This window comes from Camelus ferus, chromosome 8 (assembly GCF_009834535.1).
Source record: "Camelus ferus isolate YT-003-E chromosome 8, BCGSAC_Cfer_1.0, whole genome shotgun sequence".
NCBI classification, from domain to species: domain Eukaryota; kingdom Metazoa; phylum Chordata; class Mammalia; order Artiodactyla; family Camelidae; genus Camelus; species Camelus ferus.
Genome location: NC_045703.1, coordinates 57947549 through 57967228, shown reverse-complemented (window position 1 = coordinate 57967228; position 19680 = coordinate 57947549). Strand labels below are relative to the sequence as shown.

Below are 19680 nucleotides of genomic sequence, written 5' to 3'. Positions count from 1 at the left end.
AAAGACAATAACAAGGGTTGGTGAAGACGTAGAGAAATTAGAACCCTCCATGTTACACAGAGTTAACATATGACGCAGCATTCCACTCCTAGGGATATAAACAAGAGAAATGAAAACATACATAAACACAAAATTACACAAATGTCCACAGCAGCATTGTTCGTAACAGCCAAAAAAGAAGAGAATCCAAATGTCCATCAACTGATCAGATAAGTAATATGCAACATACTTATACAATGGAATATTCAGCCATAAAAAAGCAATACTAATACATGCTACAATTTGGATAAACCTTAAAAACATCACGCTAAGTAAAAGAAGCCAGTCATAAAAGACTACATATTATATGATTCTATTTATATAAAATGTCCTGAATAGACGAATATATAGAAATAGAAAGTAGACAAGTAAATGTGAAGGACTGGGTGGAGGGTAATGCGGAGGGACTGTTAATGGGTATAAAGTTTCTTACTGTGGTAATGAAAATGCTCTGAAATTTTAAAAGTGCTGATGATTGTATAACTCTATTTTTATGGTATATAAAAATATTTCAATAAAACTGATACCTAAAAAAGAATCAGCTTGAATGAATGATAATATAAACAGGCAAAAGTAGAAGACTATGAATTTAGAGCAAAAATGATTGTCATTTATTAAGGAAACAAAATATATTCTTAAATATAATTTAAATTACCTTTTATCTGGGATTTTAAAATATCTTTCACAAGCAATGAATGAACTTAACAGTTTAGAACCTAAGTGACATGCAGAGGTAAGCAGACAATACAAGATTAGAGTTTAGCATTTTTTCCATTAAGCTCTTTATTTCCTTCTGTCCTCCACCCAATTTAAAAAAAAATTTTATTTTATTCAAGATTTAAACACAGAGAGTATTCAACAGATGAGAAGCAAAGAAAATGCAGTGTTCTCTTAAACAAGTAGAACTTCAATCATATAAAGAAATAGTTTGGCTTCAGAAACACATGTAAGTAAAATCCCAAGAAAAATATCTTTTACTTCATAAATTAGATCATTTATATTCCACCAAATAGTTTAAAACATACATTAATCAGTAAAATATGCTGATGAAAAATTTTCAGGAAATTTCAATTAAAAAATATAATGCATTAAAAAGTAGTGAAAAAGATGCCTTACTTCAAGAGAGTAAGCTGAACAAATATCCTTGCTGTTACTCTGTCTTAAGAACTTACTTAAAAAAACTACAGCTAAGAGATAAAGAACTTGGAAAATGTAAGAAAAAATGCAGTATAAAGGATTGTTTTAGGAGAAGTAACATTTAACAATAGAAAAAAAAAATAAGAAAAATGTTATCAAAAATAACAGAAAAAATGTTTTACTCAGTTTCTAAAAAACATGTCTTGGGATAGAAGTACCCAGAATAATAAATAAGACCCACACCTAAATACACCACCATAAAATCTTACCACATAAACACTTAAAAAGAAGATCCTATATGCCACCAGGAAAAAAATTACCACTTGGATGGCAATAATAACTGACAAACCAATGGGGAAACAGAACGGAGCTTCTTGTACTAAAGATTCTTTTGTCTCCACATTTCCCATCTTGTAGCTCTTAAAAGGTCAAGATGCAAGCAATAGAATGATATTCCTTAACCATGTCTGCTTAATCCATTCATTTAATTTTCTTAATTGAAAACTTTAATAGGCACTGGGGACATAAATCATAGTCTCTATCCTCAAAAGTCTTAAAGTCTAGCAATAGAAATATAAAAGCAATACAGTAGTTAGATGCACCCAAACAGTGTCCATTTGGTACATAAAAATTTAGCTTCAAAAGAAAAAACATGTCCCAATTATTTTCACAATCATCATTTCATTTGGGCTGTAGCTTGTCTTACACTGTTTTACGTCCATGCTGTTGTTTTGTTTTCCTCCTTGTTTACTATATAGTCATACTGATTTCTGTAGATACTTGTTTCATTCAACAGGGATCATCTGTGCCTAAATTGTAGTATTATTTATGAAAGCCTTCCACACAGGCTACCTAGACTTTCAAGATTCTCAGGTAATAGAACATGGTGATCTTGTCTCTTCACTCAGAGAGTCTGGAACAGTGTTTGGCACATAGTAGGCATTTAATAAATATTTATGAATGAATGAGCTTTTTCACATGTTTATGTCTAGTCATATCCGTTCAGGTAAAATCAGCTCACTTTTCAAAATGTCAGCAAAAAGTATAGGATAATAGAAAGATGTTCCAGTTCTGTCTCTATCAGGGGATTGGACTAGTTTGTCTCTAGGATCCATTATAGCTCTTAAAATTCCATGAATCTATACTTCCAGCCTATTCATTTTACCTTCCAATCATTTGCTAGGTTGGTATTACAATCACAGCAATAGTTTCTCTTATTGCTCATTCCTCCTTTGGGGATTTCTACTGCACTGTCAGCATAGTAGAATAAAAAATAGTAAAAGAAACAGACGATGTGACCCCAGCAAGTGCTAAGTTCTGAGAGTAGAACTCCTAGACCGGTTTCACTGCTGTCACTATCACTGTGCATTATACACATGTTTTGGCAATCTCTACTTTTATGAAGAATGTGATAATATCAAAAGGGGCAAATATTCAGTAAATTATTAAGATTTTTATAGATTATATAGCTTGTTAGAGAATCTGTTCATCAACTTTTGTCAATGACAAAAAAGGCAAACAAAGTACTGGCATTATTCCAGCATCTACAGAAGTGACATTCAATTTTCCAACCTAGAAATAGAAGACTGGAGTACATATAAAATGGAAAGGAACTGGGGAACTTTGATATTCTGTGCAATTTCTAAAATACATTTATATCTTGCAAAGTTTAAAAGTAAGATTATGGATACTTAATTTTTTCATGAACTCATAAGTGACTAATAAATTATTCCACATTTAACTATATAATATGCTGTGAAAGTAATTCTCTTTGAGTAGATAAATACTCTGCTAACAAACCAAAAAAGACTTTTAAGGGTAAACTGTTTCTTTCTGCTGCAGTAAAAATACTAAATCCAAGAGCATTTTAATCCATCAGAAACCCTGAAGATTTCCACTAACTCCTGTTACCACTTCTCTTAGTACATTCTTAGACTTTCAGCACACAGGGTAATTTACACCTCTTTAAGCATTCTAGTAAGCCTTCAAGGTATTTACTCTGAACTGGCTTACTATTCTGTGAATAAAAGGTCAATGGATGATTTTTATTTTTAATGGTCTAAGTCTTGAACCATAATGTAATTATTTTTCAGTTACAAAGTTAAACCTAAACACCACCGTAATGTGGTCAAAGAATATTGATGAGAGCATTCTTACAATGAAAAGAAGGTGAACTTTAGCATTAAGCCAACTCTACCATTTATTCTGTGTGAACATAACAAATGACTTAGCATATGAAAGCTTTCATTTCTTTTTTTTCCATACTGATAATAATAAATGGGGGGGGCAACAAATAAAAGGGACAGTACGTCATACGTTTATCCTATTCAAGATAATACAACCTGTTAAAAAATTAAATTTTGGAAGTAGATTACTAGGAAAAAACAAAAGGAAATACGTAAAATGATCTGTGATAACTAGGACAACCTACATGTGTACATGTGCTGTGGTTTTCTCATTTGTGAAATGCTCTGCCTGCCTCCTTCACTTGCAAGTCTGAGACTAGACTTTTCAACCTCCTAATTAGACTCCATGGTCTTTTTTTATTGCTGGTTGTCATGTCCAGTGATACACTGCTAGGAAGAGGAAACACTAATTCAAATCTGGAATTCCAGTTCCTTTCCATCTTCATAAATATTTCATACATCACAGTTTCACAGCCCTGTCTCCAAAGGCAATGGGATGAAAAGTGTCAGCTTACTTCCTCATGGTTATACCAGACATCTCAAGATGTTACAATTGCTTTAAAATGATATCCCCTCTGCACACACTATGTTGAACATGTTTCTCATCTACCATCTGCCTCACTAGGAATACTGCTATTCTGCCTATTGAACATTTAACCAGTATTTCTCAATTTTGGTTCTACAATATAAGCGTCCTTGGACATTTAAGATTAAAAAAATTACAGATGTCAAACCCCATGCCAGATTCACTGAATCAAAATATCTAGAAAAGAAATCCAAGCACATGTTAGGGCATTGTTTTTTTTGTTTGTTTGTTTGTTTGTTTTCAGCTTCACAAATTATTCTAATGTACAGCCATAGTTGAGAAAATCTGGAAATCTTGTGGGCAAAAGCATAATTAGCACTACCACAAAATTAAGTCATGTATATGAATAATTAAATAATTTCTTAGACTTTCTTCAGATGGAATAATCATGAATCCCCTTAGTATCACATTATAAGTCTTACTTTCTAAACTTCTAAAAAATTATTTCCATCTGAACTAGCTTCTGATCAGTTTGATAGGAATATGCTCAGGATATAAAGACTTAATAAGTCTTTACTAAAGTTTAACATAGTAAAGAACATTTCATTTTTTATTTTATGACCAATGAACATATCTGCAATATAAAACCTTTGTCAAATAACAAATTAATTTTCACTTTTACGGTATAGTACCCCTATTCTGTAGTTTCACCTACTTGAAAAACATCAATTGAAAAACCTCTTTTTCAAGATCATGAATTTGTCACCTATAGAAATTAATAGACTTCCGGTTTTTTCTCCAGCACACAAGAAATTTGGAAGCTGTCATTCCATCCACACCGTTTTGATTACTGTAGCTCTGCAGTATTGTCTGAAGTCTGGAAGGGTTATGCTTCCAGCTTTGTTTTTTGCCTCAGGATTGCTTTGGCAATTCTGGGTCTTTTATGGTTCCATATAAATTTTAGGATTATTTATTCTACTTCTTTGAAAAGTGTCATGGGTAATTTGATAGGGATCACATTAAATCTGTAGATTGCTTCAGGTGGCCATTTTAACAATATTAATTATTCCAATAGAAGAGCATGGGATATTTTTCCATTTCTTTGAATCATGAATTTCAATTTCCTTTATCAATTTTTTATAGTTCTCAGCAAATTAAGTCTCATCTCCTTGGTCAGGTATATTCCTTGTGATTCAATTTTAAAAGGGTTTTTTGTTTTTTGTTTTTTAACTTTCCTTTTCTGATATTTCATTGTTAGTGTCAAGAAATGCAACAGATTTCTGTACGTTAATCTTGTATCTTGCTACCTTGCTGAATTCATTGATCAGTCCTGGTAGTTTGTGTGGAGTTTTTAATATTGAAAACCCTAAACTATGGACTTTGGAGGCTGATGTGTCAAAGTAGGTTTATCAATTGTAACAAACAAACCACTCTAGTGCGGGATGCTGATAATGGGGGAGGCTGTACTGAGTGGGAACAGGGGTATATGAGAAATCTGTGTACTTTCTACTCAATTTTGCTGTGAAGCCAAAACTGCTCTAAAAAGTAAAGCCTATCTAAAAAATTAACATTAAAAAATGATGACTATACTTCAATAAAAAAATGAAGCTAGCCACAGCCTCATGATTATAAGGGTAGACAGATTTAATTTTTACTGCTGACTCACAATTCTAACATTCTGCTAGTCTGCTATTTAAGCAAAACTATAACGTGTACTATTTCTACAGTAAAAATTTAACAATGCTAAAATTAACCATGGAAGATGCATCCATCAACATTTAAAACTGCTTTAACCCAACACAATTGTAATATTTTACAGTAAATGTCTAATGGTAGAAAAATTATGTTAGTCAACTGCTTTCTCTTCATGTGAGTGAAACAACACCAAAACAAAGTAACTGACTAGACTAAAATATAATTATAGCATTAACTGAACTGAAATAGACTTCTAGTTACATCTTCCATTATTATTTTGAATTAAGAATTTTTATTATTTTGAACAGAGTAGTTGAAAAATATTCTTATTATTTACTGTTTTGGAGTTGGGATCATCTGTAAAGGCGTCAAAATGAATTATACTTATTATCACAGGCAAGTCTTTAGAACGGCTTTTGATACATAAATATACATTTAAATGAACCACCTGCTCACTCATCTGTGAAACAGTCATAAATAACAGTGGTCTGGGCTAAAGAAACAAGAAGGAACACACATTCTCACAATCAAGTAAAAACAATCTTTTATCTCAGCATCCATTCTCAGATGCTTAATGTCTAAGTTCTTTTCTCAAGTATGGCAAACTAAATTTTAAAAGAAAAATAAAACACATTATGAAAAACAAAGTACAAAGACTGAATGGATGGAAAATCTGTTTCAACACTTTTTCCCCTTTCAAAAGACAAAAAAGAAAAAAATACACAAAAGGAAAGCAATTTGGCAGAAAGTACTGCACTAGCTGATGTCATAGATTTATAGTCACCTTTGGCAGAATACTGCTGTGAAAAGGCAAGGGTACTGCTATTACAAGAAAAGATTATGTACTTTCAAGAAAGGGTAGGATTAATCATTCTTCAACAGACAACCAACCTCACAGGAAAAGATTCAAAAGTTCTAGATAGCACTTATTGAAAGGGAAACAATGAAAAGTTATTATAAAGATATCCCTAATTAAAAAAAAAACCTTATTATTTAGAAACTACCATATAATTTTTCAGACTATATTTTTTTGCAAATAACACATGTGTTTAGCAAACCCTAATTTTCAAATGAAGCTTATAATAAAACCAAAAATGTCTGGTATTTTTTAGTTAAAAACTTTTGCATTCTCCTCTATTTTAAGGGAATGTTATTCTAGATCAATGCACATTTTTAAATAATAGCAGCAATAAAGCAAATTTGCTCAGCATGTCATCATTTCATTATTTGTCTTATATAACAACTTCCAAAAGAAGAAATGAATCTTAAGTAGTTGGAGAAATGAATCTTAAGTAGAAATTAGCCTTATTTACTGAATAAAATTATATTTACTGCTACCAAAAAATGATATAAACAGTGAGCAACTATAAAGATTTTTCAGAGTAGATATAATTTGTTTTCAATTAAAGCACTATATACATTCTTTCCAAGAAGGTGCATGCAATGTATCTGACTCTTAAAGAAGGTAACCATGCACCTAAATTTGCTCTTAAGAGCTTTAGGTTTTTCTGTTGTTGTTAATACATTTCTCAAGTTGTGTTCTTCCACAAGTGAAAATGAGTTATTTTTAATCAAAATTTGCAGACATCTAAGAAATCACAGTATTTTAATAAAATGCTCACACTCACTTTTATTTTTAAAAGTAAATGTTCTATATATCTTTATATAATATTAATGAAAATATTAGGAAAAAGTTACAAATGCCAATATATTTTAAATTAAAATTAGAAAGGTCTCAAACAAGTTGAACATTTCAGTAGTAGACCTGATCACTAAACTGTCCCCAAAGGATACCTAATTAGTCATCTTCATTACTATACTAATTATAATTTACCAGAAGAATAATGCATCTTTCACAGAATCAAAGAAATACTTATGAAAATAATTTAACTTGGTATATAGCAGTACCATGTATCATTGCTTCTTTCTTAAAATATTTTTCTACTTATAACTAAAAGATTAAATTTAAACTAATATGCAAGTATAATTTATGAAACTTAACTATAAAAATGTCAATAGTAATTCCTTCCTGAGCATTCCTCTCCAATTTAAAAGCAAGGCAGCCTAATAAACTAAAACAGGGATTGGCAAATTTTAGCTTGTGGGCGGAATCCAGCCCACTGACTGATTTTATAAATAAAGTTATACTGAAACACATCAACACTCCTCCCTTTACATATTCTCTGTTGCTGCTTTGGTGCTACATTGGCAGAGTTGAGAAGTTGTGTCAGAGACGATAAAGCCATAATATTTACTGTCTTTCTCTTTACAGAAGAAGTTTGCTGGATCCTGAAAGATTTAGATCTTCATTACTTTAATTGTATGAGTGCATGTATACACACACACACACACACACACACACACACACATTTTCCATATAATTTTTAGTAGAGAACATACTAAGTTGATCATTTAATAATCTGTATGTTCAATAGCAAAGACATGGAAGCAACCTACATGTCCACCTACAGATGACTGGAAAAGAAGATGTGGTATATATATATATATAATGGAATGCTACCCAGCCATTAAAAAGAATAATGCCATTTGTGGCAACATGGATGGACCTGGAGATCATCATACCAAGTGAAGTAAGCCAGAAAGAAAAAAAAATACCACATGATATCACTTATATGTGGAATCCTAAAAAAAAAAAACACACGACACAAATGAACTTATTTACAAAACAAAGACAGACTTACAGACATAGAAAACAAACTTCTGGTTACCAGGGGGAAAAGGGAGTAGGGAGGGGTAAATTGGGAGTACAGTATTGTAGATACTAACTACTACATACAAAATAGATAAATAACAAGGTCCTATTGTATACCACAGGGAAATTCAATACCTTGTAATGGCCTATAATGAAAAATATGAAAAGGAATATATATATATAACATATATATAAACGAATACATACATACAAATACATACATATAAATGAATCACTATGCTGTATACCAGAAATTAACACAACTTTGTAAATCGACTATACTTCAATTAAAAAAAAAAAAAAACTAGGGCACAAGCCCATTTGTAAAATATTAGGATTATGGAAATGACTTTTAAACTACTGTGTGGCTTTTCAAAACTTAGTTCTCTGAGTTATGCTACTGAAAAAACTCTGCTGTTTTAATAATTAGCCCAAATAATATATAAAGGTATCTTATTATCCTTTTAAAATATTAAAATTTTGGGCATAAAAATAATCTGTATGTTCCTTCTGTTTTGATTTTATAACTGTATACTGATTATATATCCACTATCCAAATTCTGCACTCTCGATAAGGCAGAGGATACTGGTTGATTCTGCTGTGCACTTTGGACTCTACTGCATCTTCTCATATGCTGTGACATTTCTGACAGTTTTTATTTTAAAACAAAAATAACACTCAATATTATAGGCTATAATTTCCAAAAGGTCTAGTTTTAGGCATTTAATGACTATGTGATATTATGTATAAAGGATGGTAATGTAGAAATTTAGACTTTAAATGTTGAATTAAGAAAAAGATACCTCTGTGGGTGGACGTAGGGATGGAATTAAACCAAAACCACATCACAAAGACAAAGGCACTGGGCTTTACAGATAAGAATAATTTGAACAGGGAAGAAAAGTATTTAGACTTAAGGAATCACTAAAAACATAGCCCATTGTGGAACACTTGAGTAGTAAGGAGTAAACTGTGTCAATGATTCTTTCCCCTATGCACCCTGCCCCCCATATTTTACCCACAGCCTAAAATTAAAAACAGAGCTAGTGTCAAAATTTTATTTAAAATGAAATACAAAAGAATGAGAGATTAAAGCAATTGGGATTGCTAAATCTGAGATGACTTTACTATTTAAATTCTTCAAAAATGTTAAAAATTGTAGTAATGATATACGGACGATAACTAGTCTTTCTTCTTCAGTGTTGCAAATAAAAATCAGAAATGGATTCAAATTAAAGTACAAGATATACAGAAGCCTGAACATCTTTATAGGAAAAAGTTTGAGTAATTAAATTGGAAGGTGCTATTTCTTCTCCTTAGAATGACTTACATCACATGTGACTAAGGGAAGGGAGATGTATCAAATATGTTTTGATCGTCCTTTATGACTATAGTTTTACGAATTCTTAACAATTTATTTCATAAAAATCAAATCACCAGTCACTTCGTTTTGCTTCCCAAGAAATTTTATAGAGTTCTATTATGTTTGATAAAAGGCATTCAAATACAAAAGGTAATATATAGTATAACGTCCTTTTCTCTGTATCATTCTGCTATAGTCTTAAACAGACATGTTTAGTTCAAACCAAAAACATTTCATTAATCTGCAATCCCACGATACTGAGTATACTTTATGATGATGATAATCAGGACAGGAAATTCTCCTTTAAATATTATAAAACAGATCAATGCTGACAATCAGATTGTTAATTTCCGACTCGTAAATAAGGTGTACCTTCCAATGCAAGAAGATAAAGTCTAATGGAGACAATCAAAGCATAACTTTTATTTAGATACTCACCCCATAGTCCACTTATTTACATGTATATCACCAGTTATTACCATTCCAAGTTACTACATAATGACCAAATTTACTACTCAAATTACATACCAGCAAGTCAATGAAATTAGTCTCCATATTGAATTTCTTATATAAAAATTAATAGAATCACATGATTAGGAACCCAGGATTATTTTAAAGTAATTTCATTTTAATTTTATACCCTGACCATTAACACCCAAGAAAGAAAAGTAAACTTTGTTAATTGAATTTAAAAATGCCCCCAAGTGTCCTATGTCATAATGAGATCTTCCCAATTATACAAAGAAAAAGCAACTACTGTTTTAGTATTCAATGTAAGCTGCTATTTCAACAATGAGAAAAGTATGTTTCACATGCTTTTTCCTGATCCCTTGTGTAAACAAAGGATTATACCTATACATGTACTGACTAGACTTATGAGTGCAGTCAATGGGTACAAAGTAAAGGGGCCCACAACTGGGACTGAGTCCAATACTTTATCCTTTTTAACAGGTACTCAGAACAATGAATCGGAAGACCACTCTGGACAGAGATGGTTCAGAGCCTGCCCAAATCCTCTGCAGGGGAGAAAAAAATTCTAGGATTCTAGAGCTGGAAGGACTCTTGGAAATCACACATCCCAATTTCCTCATTTTACAGAAAAAGAAACTAAAGCCCAGAGATTTTAGTTGGCTTATCCAAAATTAGTCTGAAGACTAGAACACAAATCTTTTAATGATAAGGTAATACTCCTAAAATTCCTTTACCTTTACCTTTAGGATGGCAAAGTGAGATTATAATTTTAAAGCAAATTATACTTAAAAAAAAAAAAAGTAAAGAAAGAGAATACCAAGCAGAAATAAAAACCATCGTATTGAATGCAGAAAGGCTTACCAAGCACAGATTTGACTCCTCAATAATTAACATATATCCCTTTTCATTTCCATTCAGATTCTATCATACTTTGTTTCCCTCCACAAGAAATTCACTGCAAAATAACTGCTTCCTGGCAGACACTGTTTCTGGTAGTTTCTAAAGAAAATGCGTCTATTCTTCCTGCAGCAGTAATCCACGCTGAGGATCACAACCTATAGCTGACACAGTACTCATTCTTCCTTTTATACAAAGTCCTCTTTAATGAAGAGATAAGAGCTGAGAAGTTGAAGTATTTCAAAGTCCTTGCTTCCCCCTTACAGCTCAAATTCTGAATGACTAGAATTCTATGAACAAAAAGGATGACGGGGGAGAAGAGAAATAAAAATTTGGCTAAATCCTAAACTGTTTCACTTTTAACTACTTTGAATATAAATCTATTTCCCAAATCTTTTTTCTAATATTTTAATTATGTTTCATAAAATTAATAAGCAGCAAGTCAAACATTCTAATGCTTATAAGTCATTAATCATTTATCACCTACTGTGTGTATCATACTTTCACATATATTATCTTCTCACACCTAAATAGCAATCTTGCAAACTTGTGGTTGAAAGAACACAACCATTTCAAAGAAGACAAAGATAGTACTTTTCAAGACCTTTCTTTGAAAACTGCATCAGCAACAAAAATAAATGAAATTAAGGCCTTCCTCACAGTGCCTGGGACCTAGCTGCTTCTCAGCAAATATTTGCTAAAATAAATGAAGAACTTGAAAATTAAAAACACAGAAAAACTCTCATTATTTTTAATACTATCATATTAAATAGTCCCAAAACAGTCCTTGCATGGTCTTAAAAGCTGCACATATACATTATTGCATTTAATCCTGATGTGCACTTCATGAGCTAGGTAGGGTTATTACTCCTATTTAACTGGTGAAGAACAAAGTAGGACAAAGTGTAGTGGTTCTCAGCCAGGAGCACCTGGAAGCATGTGAAGACATTTGGGTTGCCACACCGACAGCAGAGGCAACCCTGGCATTTAGTTAAGTGAGAGCCAGGGATATTAAATAGTCTGCAATGTGCTAGACAAACCAACAGAATTATCCAGCCCAAAATGCTAGTACTACTAACAGACACTAACGAAGGATAAACAGACAAAGCCAAACAGCTAACAGTGACTTTAAACTAGTTCAATTCAGTAACAAAATCAAGGTAATCACCAAGGACTAACACAAAGGAAATCAAATATAAAAGCATATCATGCTCTTAAGCTCATATAAATCTAGCCTACCTCCTCAAAACAGCAATAGGATAAAAGTAAAAGATAGCATTAATTTCACACTCAACATTACTCTGACACATTCTTCATTAAGTTTTCCATTTGTCTTGTAATTTCCTTAGTGTGGTATTTGCTAAATTTTATCATCTTTAGTTACTCCAAGATTTGACACATAGAAGTCATCAGATCCTTCTCCAGTTCCCATTCCACTACTGCTGCTTTGAGTCCTCTTTACTACCCATATGGATTAATAATCACATATTAAGGTTCCCTTGGTCTGTTCTTTTCACCCACGATACCACTGCCCGTATTAGATATCCTAAAAATCACACTGTCTTCTAGTCAGCATATCTCCTTATATAACTACGATTTCTCACTGAATAACACACAGATAACTGAGGTTAACATTCAAGGTTTTCAAATAACTGGCTCCTTATTTTTCCCCCACACCTCAACTAGGACCACAGTTTCAACCAATCTCTTTAGTATTCCTCTAAACTACCATATTTCCTTTTTCTCTACTTTTCCCCACACTGCTTACCTAGAATAATTTTCCCACTTCCTTTTCCCTGCCATTTGGAATCCTCATCTACTAACATGCAGACATGTCATCAAATGCAATAAATTTGCATGTAATCTGACTTTACATTATGTCAGTGGACCCCTAAATAATTCAAACTCCAATTACATTTAACTAATTCTAGTCCTTTAGTTAGGACTGGAAACTTTGTGAAGGTAAGAATCATATTTTTATTTCTTTTGCATACTCACCTAGAACTATATATAACTACTTAGAATCACAGAGCTATTTCTTGAGGAAGTCATCTAATACAGCACCTTCATTTTAAAAGAAAAAAACTAACTCAAGGACACAATTCTTTAGTGGCAAGACACGAACAAGAAATCAGCCCATAATTTATAATCTCATGTTAACACTTAACGAGTGCTTGTTAAATGAACTCCAAGGTACAAAAATCATTTCATAAGCCTGCAGTCAGCAACATTACACTGCAATTTAAAATGCAAGTCCATAGTTTACCAAAGCAGAGACTGCCTACTGTACTGTATTTTCCACAAGTCAGAAAGACAATAAATGAGGTCCTTTGATAATAATTTTGATATTTAAAAACTCAAACTTTTACAAAAATTCAGTAAATTTGAAATTCCATTGTTTAGCATAATCCCTGAAATATTCGCACACAAAACAACCTCATTGTGTTTAGACAAAAATACCTTGAAAATAAGATCTAAATAGCCCCTGGTTACAACAGCCTATGAAGCAATTAGAGATGATACTAGTAAACCAGGGGTCTAGATAAGAACCACAGCAGCATTAGTAGAAATGCCTTCATTTTTTATTTAGAACCTTTTCCTCCCTTTTCCGTATTCCACATGGGAATAGATAGAGATTATTTTATCCCAATAGTTCTGATCCCTAGATTACTCAGAAGAATCAAATTATACCTATTTCTACATGGCAGGGGGAAAGATTAAGATAATTAAATCACATCACCACTATATGACTTGGCATATACAATTATGCTTTCCTGCTTCCTATCAGTTAATTTCATTCCAACCTCATATTCACTCCAGAAGCCAAGAAGGTTGAACATAAAGCATGTTTATAATGACATCAGCCATTCACTATAAAGTAATGCAGCAAATACATTGAATTGATTTTCCCTCATTATTGGTTAGATATTATTTAAGGATTCAGATTTTCTCTAATTCTTATCTACAAAACATTAGATACCAGACGTAAATTTCTCATCATTTTTTCTAACCTCAAAATAAAATTAGTACAGTCCTCCAACATTTAGGAAGACACTCTATTAGTTAAATTAGATATGCAATTCAAATTTTAATAGCCCAATCCCACTTCAGAAAACATCTCCTACTCTCTGCTCCACAGTTAAATGAAAGAAAAGACTTTACCTGCAAGTATTATTTCTGCTCTAAACACATCTTTTAGGACAAATCTATCACAGGCTACAAGAATCTAATGTGAGAAGAAAAAGATAACGATTAAAACCAACTACAATAGTGAAAAATATAAGAGTAAGGGCAATAGAACAGACTTGTAATAAGTCTATAATAATAATAGAACGGACTTGTAATAGTTTGGAGCTTTGAAATAAATTAAATTTTAGTTGTCTAGCTTTCAAAACAAAGAACACAGAAACTAACACAACCTCAATGTGGAAAATGCGCAAAAATAAAAAGGTCTAAGTCATTTTCTATAAATCAAGGCCATAATAAAGCTCATAAGCTTATCACTTAAACTTAACAGAAGAAATAACTAGGTGGTATTACTGTTAAACCAATTTATCATTCTGGAATGAGCATATAAATCTCATAAAAAGGGAAAGTAGAAATGTATTCAGTAAATCGCTTTCCTAACTTTATTCTAAATAGAGTAAGAGAGGTTCTTAAAAAAAAGAGTGTAATTAAAAATTACAGGTTCACTTTCCATAAAGTATTTAACTATAAAACATATGTATAAAAGCAAAAGACGTAAGTCATAATTTTGTACACCTGATCCTTGCCTTTATTTGGCAATTAGCATTAGGCCTAACGTCTTTACGTCTCTGTTTGTGTAATTTGCTAATTACCCAAACACATTAGGGGTAAAAAGTCTTGTCTAAGAAAAATACCTGGTTTTATAAAATCAGTCTTGCTTATGGTACTTACAGTTATATTAAATTATAAGAGGAGATTGGCTGTTAAAAGGAAAAAAAGTTACATACCATAAGAAAATTGAGACCACACTGGGGAAATCATAAGAACTGAACCCACTTAAAAGGCAAAATAATATAAAAATAACTGATGTAATTCAACTTTTTTTCCCTCTATTAGTCCAGGAATGATACTTTCTTGTTGAAAACAACAACAAAAAATCTGCTTTGAGTTCTAAACAGTCCATCTAGATCCAACAACATACTACTTTTGTCACTCACTACACAGAGTTTTGCTAAACCATTAGTATCCACACTGCCAAAATTAGCTTTATTATCATCTTCACAAGACTAAAACAGGAACCCTAAACTGGAAGGTACTGATCATTGGGTATAGGAATAAAAATATCTAAAACAATTGAAGCCAAAAATATTTTAGAGTCAACTATCTAGAAATTTGGGCAAGAGCCATTTAGACATACGGTCTTAGACATTCACAGATTCACATCTAGCCTGGTCAGATTTTACCATTTTAATAGGTAAGAGTGCACTACTGGTATTTTACTATGAATGGTAGATTTCACTTAGTAACACAGTTCAACTGCCCACTTGAAAACTTTTATAAGCATTTTGAACATAGCACACTAATCACAAATGAAACTTGAGGAATATCCTGATAGAAAATATAGTTTGAAATGAAGATTTCAAGAGTATAAGGAAATGTAAGGCACACGTTTAATTCAAATGCAGGCTTCCCTCCCCCTTATCAGGACCCAGATAAATCTAAAATGTGGTGGGTAAAGTTCCCTGCTCCTTTGTGTTTTTATCATCTAGTGCTTTTTTTCCTATTTATTACCAACACATTACTTCAATAATATGTGGGAAGCAGATGTCTTACAGATGGATGAACAAAGCATTTTCTTTTTAAAATTTTATATTTAAGTTTAAAAATAAGTACATTTAGGTTAAGCATGGGTAAATGTCACAGTAAAAGTAAACAATTTTATCTCAAGTTAAATAGTTTGAAAGAGGAATTGTGAAGTATTCTCCATTGTTCAGACTATAAGAATGATCTTGAAGAAGTGAGTAGGTTATCTGGAAAAAATGCTATGACAAAACTATTATATTTCACGCATAACCAGGAAACATAATTCTTTCTATACTAATACACACCTAACCTAACAGCTTTTACATATACATAACAAATGTAGATGACAAAAGGGAAAACATATCCATTTGCATTATACTAAGAAAATGCTCCAAAACTTATAGAAATAGAAACACTATTTATATGAAATTAATTTACAATTTTTTTTCTAATGATTTTTCTAGATGGACAAGACAACCAACCAAATTCAAATTCAACCTCTAATTCATTACAGTAATAAACAGGCCTTAAGTTCAACACCTACCATGCACAATATTTTAAAAAAGTAAATAAAATATGCCTTGTGCTATTATCTTTAAACCCCATCCTCCACATACTCCATTCGCTAGACCACTAGTACAAGCAGATACATTTCCCCTTAGAAGTTTCTACCTCCTTGCAAAGGCAGTAGTTACTATAGCAAAACTTCAGAACTCTAGGTGGATATGTGTTTAGCTACCTATAAACTGAGAGCTGAGAAATAACACAGCAGCCTACAACCTGAATACATGTATAATTGTGGGGAAAGACACTATCACATGATTTCACATAATACTTGATCATACCATTTCTTTGGAATTCAACAGGAAAAGCAACTACTCAGCCACACAGAAGGATTGGGGAAAATACAGTAAAAGTTAAAAAAAAAAAATAAATGAAAGGATACAGCCTTAAAGCACCAGTCTGAGTTCCCACTGCCAGGATCTTCTGCACAGGATCAAAGGCCAGGGCTGAGGGTTGATAGGGAAATCCATGGCGAACAGTCTAGGGATGGGCAAATGACATCACAGCAACCCAGGCAGGAAGCAAAATTTTAAAAGAGAAAAGTCAATAGAGCATTAGAATCTAGAACCAATTATAACTGATGCAAAACACATATACATGCATTGCTTTTTTTTTTAAAGCAGACAACTATGAATTCTACATCAAACAAAACTTATGTACATAGAACCTGAAATGAAAAAGAAAAAAAAATTCTATCCCAGTGTTATACCTTAATTTCTGCTTTTCCATCATACTGGTATTCTATAGAAGAAAATTGATTATTTCTTATTAACATTTTATACTATTATGTCTGAGAACAAATTACTGAAGTTTGCAGTGGTCAAAAATTCTGTAAATTCATTTAGAAATGCAATTCATGCTTTATTTCAAGTGTGGTAACTTCATTACTTTATTCGGATGCTAATGCAAGTAATTCTAAGGAAATGCTGTCATAATTAGTTAAGGATTCAGCAAAGCAATTAGCAAACATCTATCCCAACATTTTGCAACTGTAAGAGAATAAAAATAAATACAGCATCTATTTTTTTGTATTTTGCTATTAAATCTTTAGTAATTTTAGGACATTAGGGCAAAAAAAGCGATGTACATACACACTTTTAAGAAACTACGACTTATGAGCGCCTGGTATTTATGAGGAAAGCAAGTATTTATACCAAGACAAGTTTGTATTTCTCATTGAGCAGCTGGTGAATTAATTCGCTGCATCATTCTTTCTGAATTACAGATCGCTATGGCAATTGTCGTGCCATTAATAGGCAAAAATCAACAGTTCTAACTTTTTAACCAAACGCAATAATAAAAAGACCCTGTGATTTCATATTTTAAGCCTCCTACCCCATTTTAAGGATAAAGTAAGGAGCCAATATCTAGTTAAACAGGTTTGGTTTTTGGATAAACAATATTCATTAGACACTGTTCCCAAAGGGAACTTAGAAGTTGTGAATTATATATTAAAATGCTTGAATATAAAAACTTAAAGATTAAGAATACAAATTAAAGGTCAGTATAGTACGTTAGAAGCAACCTTGAAATGACTGCTGCATGCGAAAAGGGGAGAGAAAAAAATTAACGAAAAGGAGTAAGGTGATGTCAATCTCCAAAATAGCCCACCAAGCAAACTGTTTGCTAAAGGAGCGCGAGCCCTTTATTCGAGGTGTGATTATTATTGGCGCTCTATTTCCTCGCACTCGCAAGTAAACCCCGTGGTGCCCCTAAAACGACCCCGATTTTCGCGGGGCTGCGCGCTCGGTTCACCTTGCAGAGCTGAAAGTGCTCGGACTGGAGCGTTTCCTGGATCTCGGGCTCCCGGTTCCCAGACGGGTGCTGCTGCTGCTGCTGCTGCTGCGAGGCTGACGACGAGCCGGCGGTCAGGCCGTCCAGCACCTTCCTGATGTTGAATTTCCTCATGGTCTCGGCGGGGCTCCCCCGCAGCCCAGGAGGAGAGGTAAGGGGCGTCCTCGGGTGGGGGGCAAGAGCCAAGGCCGCGGAGGAGTGGGAGAGAGTGGGAGTGTGAGGGGAAGGAGGCAGCTGGGGAGAAGCAAAAGATAATTCGAACAGGAAATACTGCGACGACGAGAGCGCCGCGGCCAGCAGAGCCCCGGGCGGCGACCTCTCTTCCTCCGAGGCCGCCGCTGCTCGTCGCGGCTGCTGTGCCGCCGCTTCAGCCGCCGCCGCCGCCGCCTCGCTTCGCGGCCGGGCGGCCCAGCAGTGGCGGCGGCGTCCGGAGCCCGCTCCGCCCAGCCTCACCTGGCGGCGGGCTGACTCTGCGCCGCGCCGCCGCCCCGGCTCGCCCCCGCCGCCGCCGCCGCCGCGTCCATGGCCCGCGGCCCCGCCGCTCCTCGCCCGCCCGGGGCCCCGCGGTCCCTCGGCGCTTCCTCCCGCTCCTGCTCCTCCTCCTCCTCGCAGGGGTCGCCGGCTGTCTGTCCGCGGCCGCCGCTCGGCCTCCCTTGCAGCTCAGCGCCGCTGCCCGCCGGGCATCGCACGCAGGGCGCCCGGGGTGGGTCCCCGCGCTCTCCGCCTCGCTCCTCCGCCGCTGGATTGGCCCGCCCTCGCTCCTTCAGAGCCTAGGCTGCCTTCCTCAGGCGCCGCCGCCGCCCGCGCTCCCGCCGGGCCGCTCCCTCTCGCCTGACAGGGCGCCTCGGCACACGGCACCAACGCCCGCTCCGAGCAGCAGCGGCGGCCGCGGTTACAGCGCCGGCCGCGGCGGTGGCGGCAGCGGCAGCTGGGCCTCCGCGGAGCCAGGCTGCCGAGCATGCGCACCGCAACCTCCCCCCCCACCCCAACCCGCCGCCGGACTGGAGCTGGGGCTTAAATTATCCTCTGCGAAAATCCCACACCGTGGCTAAATTTCTGCCATCCCAATCGCCCTGCCAGAGGATGCAGCTGCTTATCCTGCAGCTGGTAGTAAAAATGTTGACGACTAACAAGCAGCAGGAAACCTTCATTTCAAATGCAGTTATTAAAGCAGGGGTTCATGCTCTCATACTTTAATGAGGCGCACACTCCTGGCTGCCGGCTGCAATATTATTGTTGTTGCTTTATTAGTGGGCTTTGTTTTGGATTTGGAATTTGGATTTGGATTTTGAAAAAGAGCGTCTAGACAACAGTTATGTCTGTGACAAGAGGATGACAGACTTGGAAACGTACTAGGAAAGGAGATGAACCTAAAGGGGGGAAAATGAATTCTTTCCTGAAGCTGTTACTGTTGGTAGGATTAAAGCGTGGCGATGGCAGGTAGCTGGTGGAATGGAATAGGCTGCCAAAGGGAGACGGCTCCAGGGCCTGGTGTCTGCCCGGACCAGTGACACACCAGCCCTG

General features: G+C 34.9%; 1 protein-coding gene and 1 long non-coding RNA gene across 11 annotated transcripts in view; one reads left to right on the top strand and one right to left on the bottom strand.

Annotated features, from left to right (window-relative positions):
- STXBP5 (syntaxin binding protein 5) overlaps positions 1 to 19044 on the bottom strand; it is a 156903-nt gene extending 137859 nt beyond the window's left edge. For 3 of the 5 annotated variants that reach the window (XM_006185439.3, XM_032485110.1, XM_032485111.1), the window contains exons 1-2: positions 18118 to 19043; positions 16745 to 16842 (exon numbers count right to left, since the gene is read on the bottom strand). In XM_006185439.3, the coding sequence (XP_006185501.2) occupies positions 16745 to 16842; positions 18118 to 18270 (251 nt within the window). In that variant the 5' untranslated portion in view covers positions 18271 to 19043. Of the gene's footprint in view, positions 1 to 16744; positions 16843 to 18117 lie in introns of all 5 variants that reach the window. The other 2 variants (XM_014559948.2, XM_006185440.3) reach the window with 2 other exon arrangements.
- The window catches only part of LOC106729714, a 284345-nt gene continuing 282859 nt past the window's right edge, over positions 18195 to 19680 (top strand). For all 6 annotated transcript variants that reach the window (XR_004322052.1, XR_004322047.1, XR_004322048.1 and 3 more), the window contains exon 1: positions 18195 to 18307. This is a non-coding gene — a long non-coding RNA (uncharacterized LOC106729714). The remainder of the gene's footprint in view (positions 18308 to 19680) is intronic.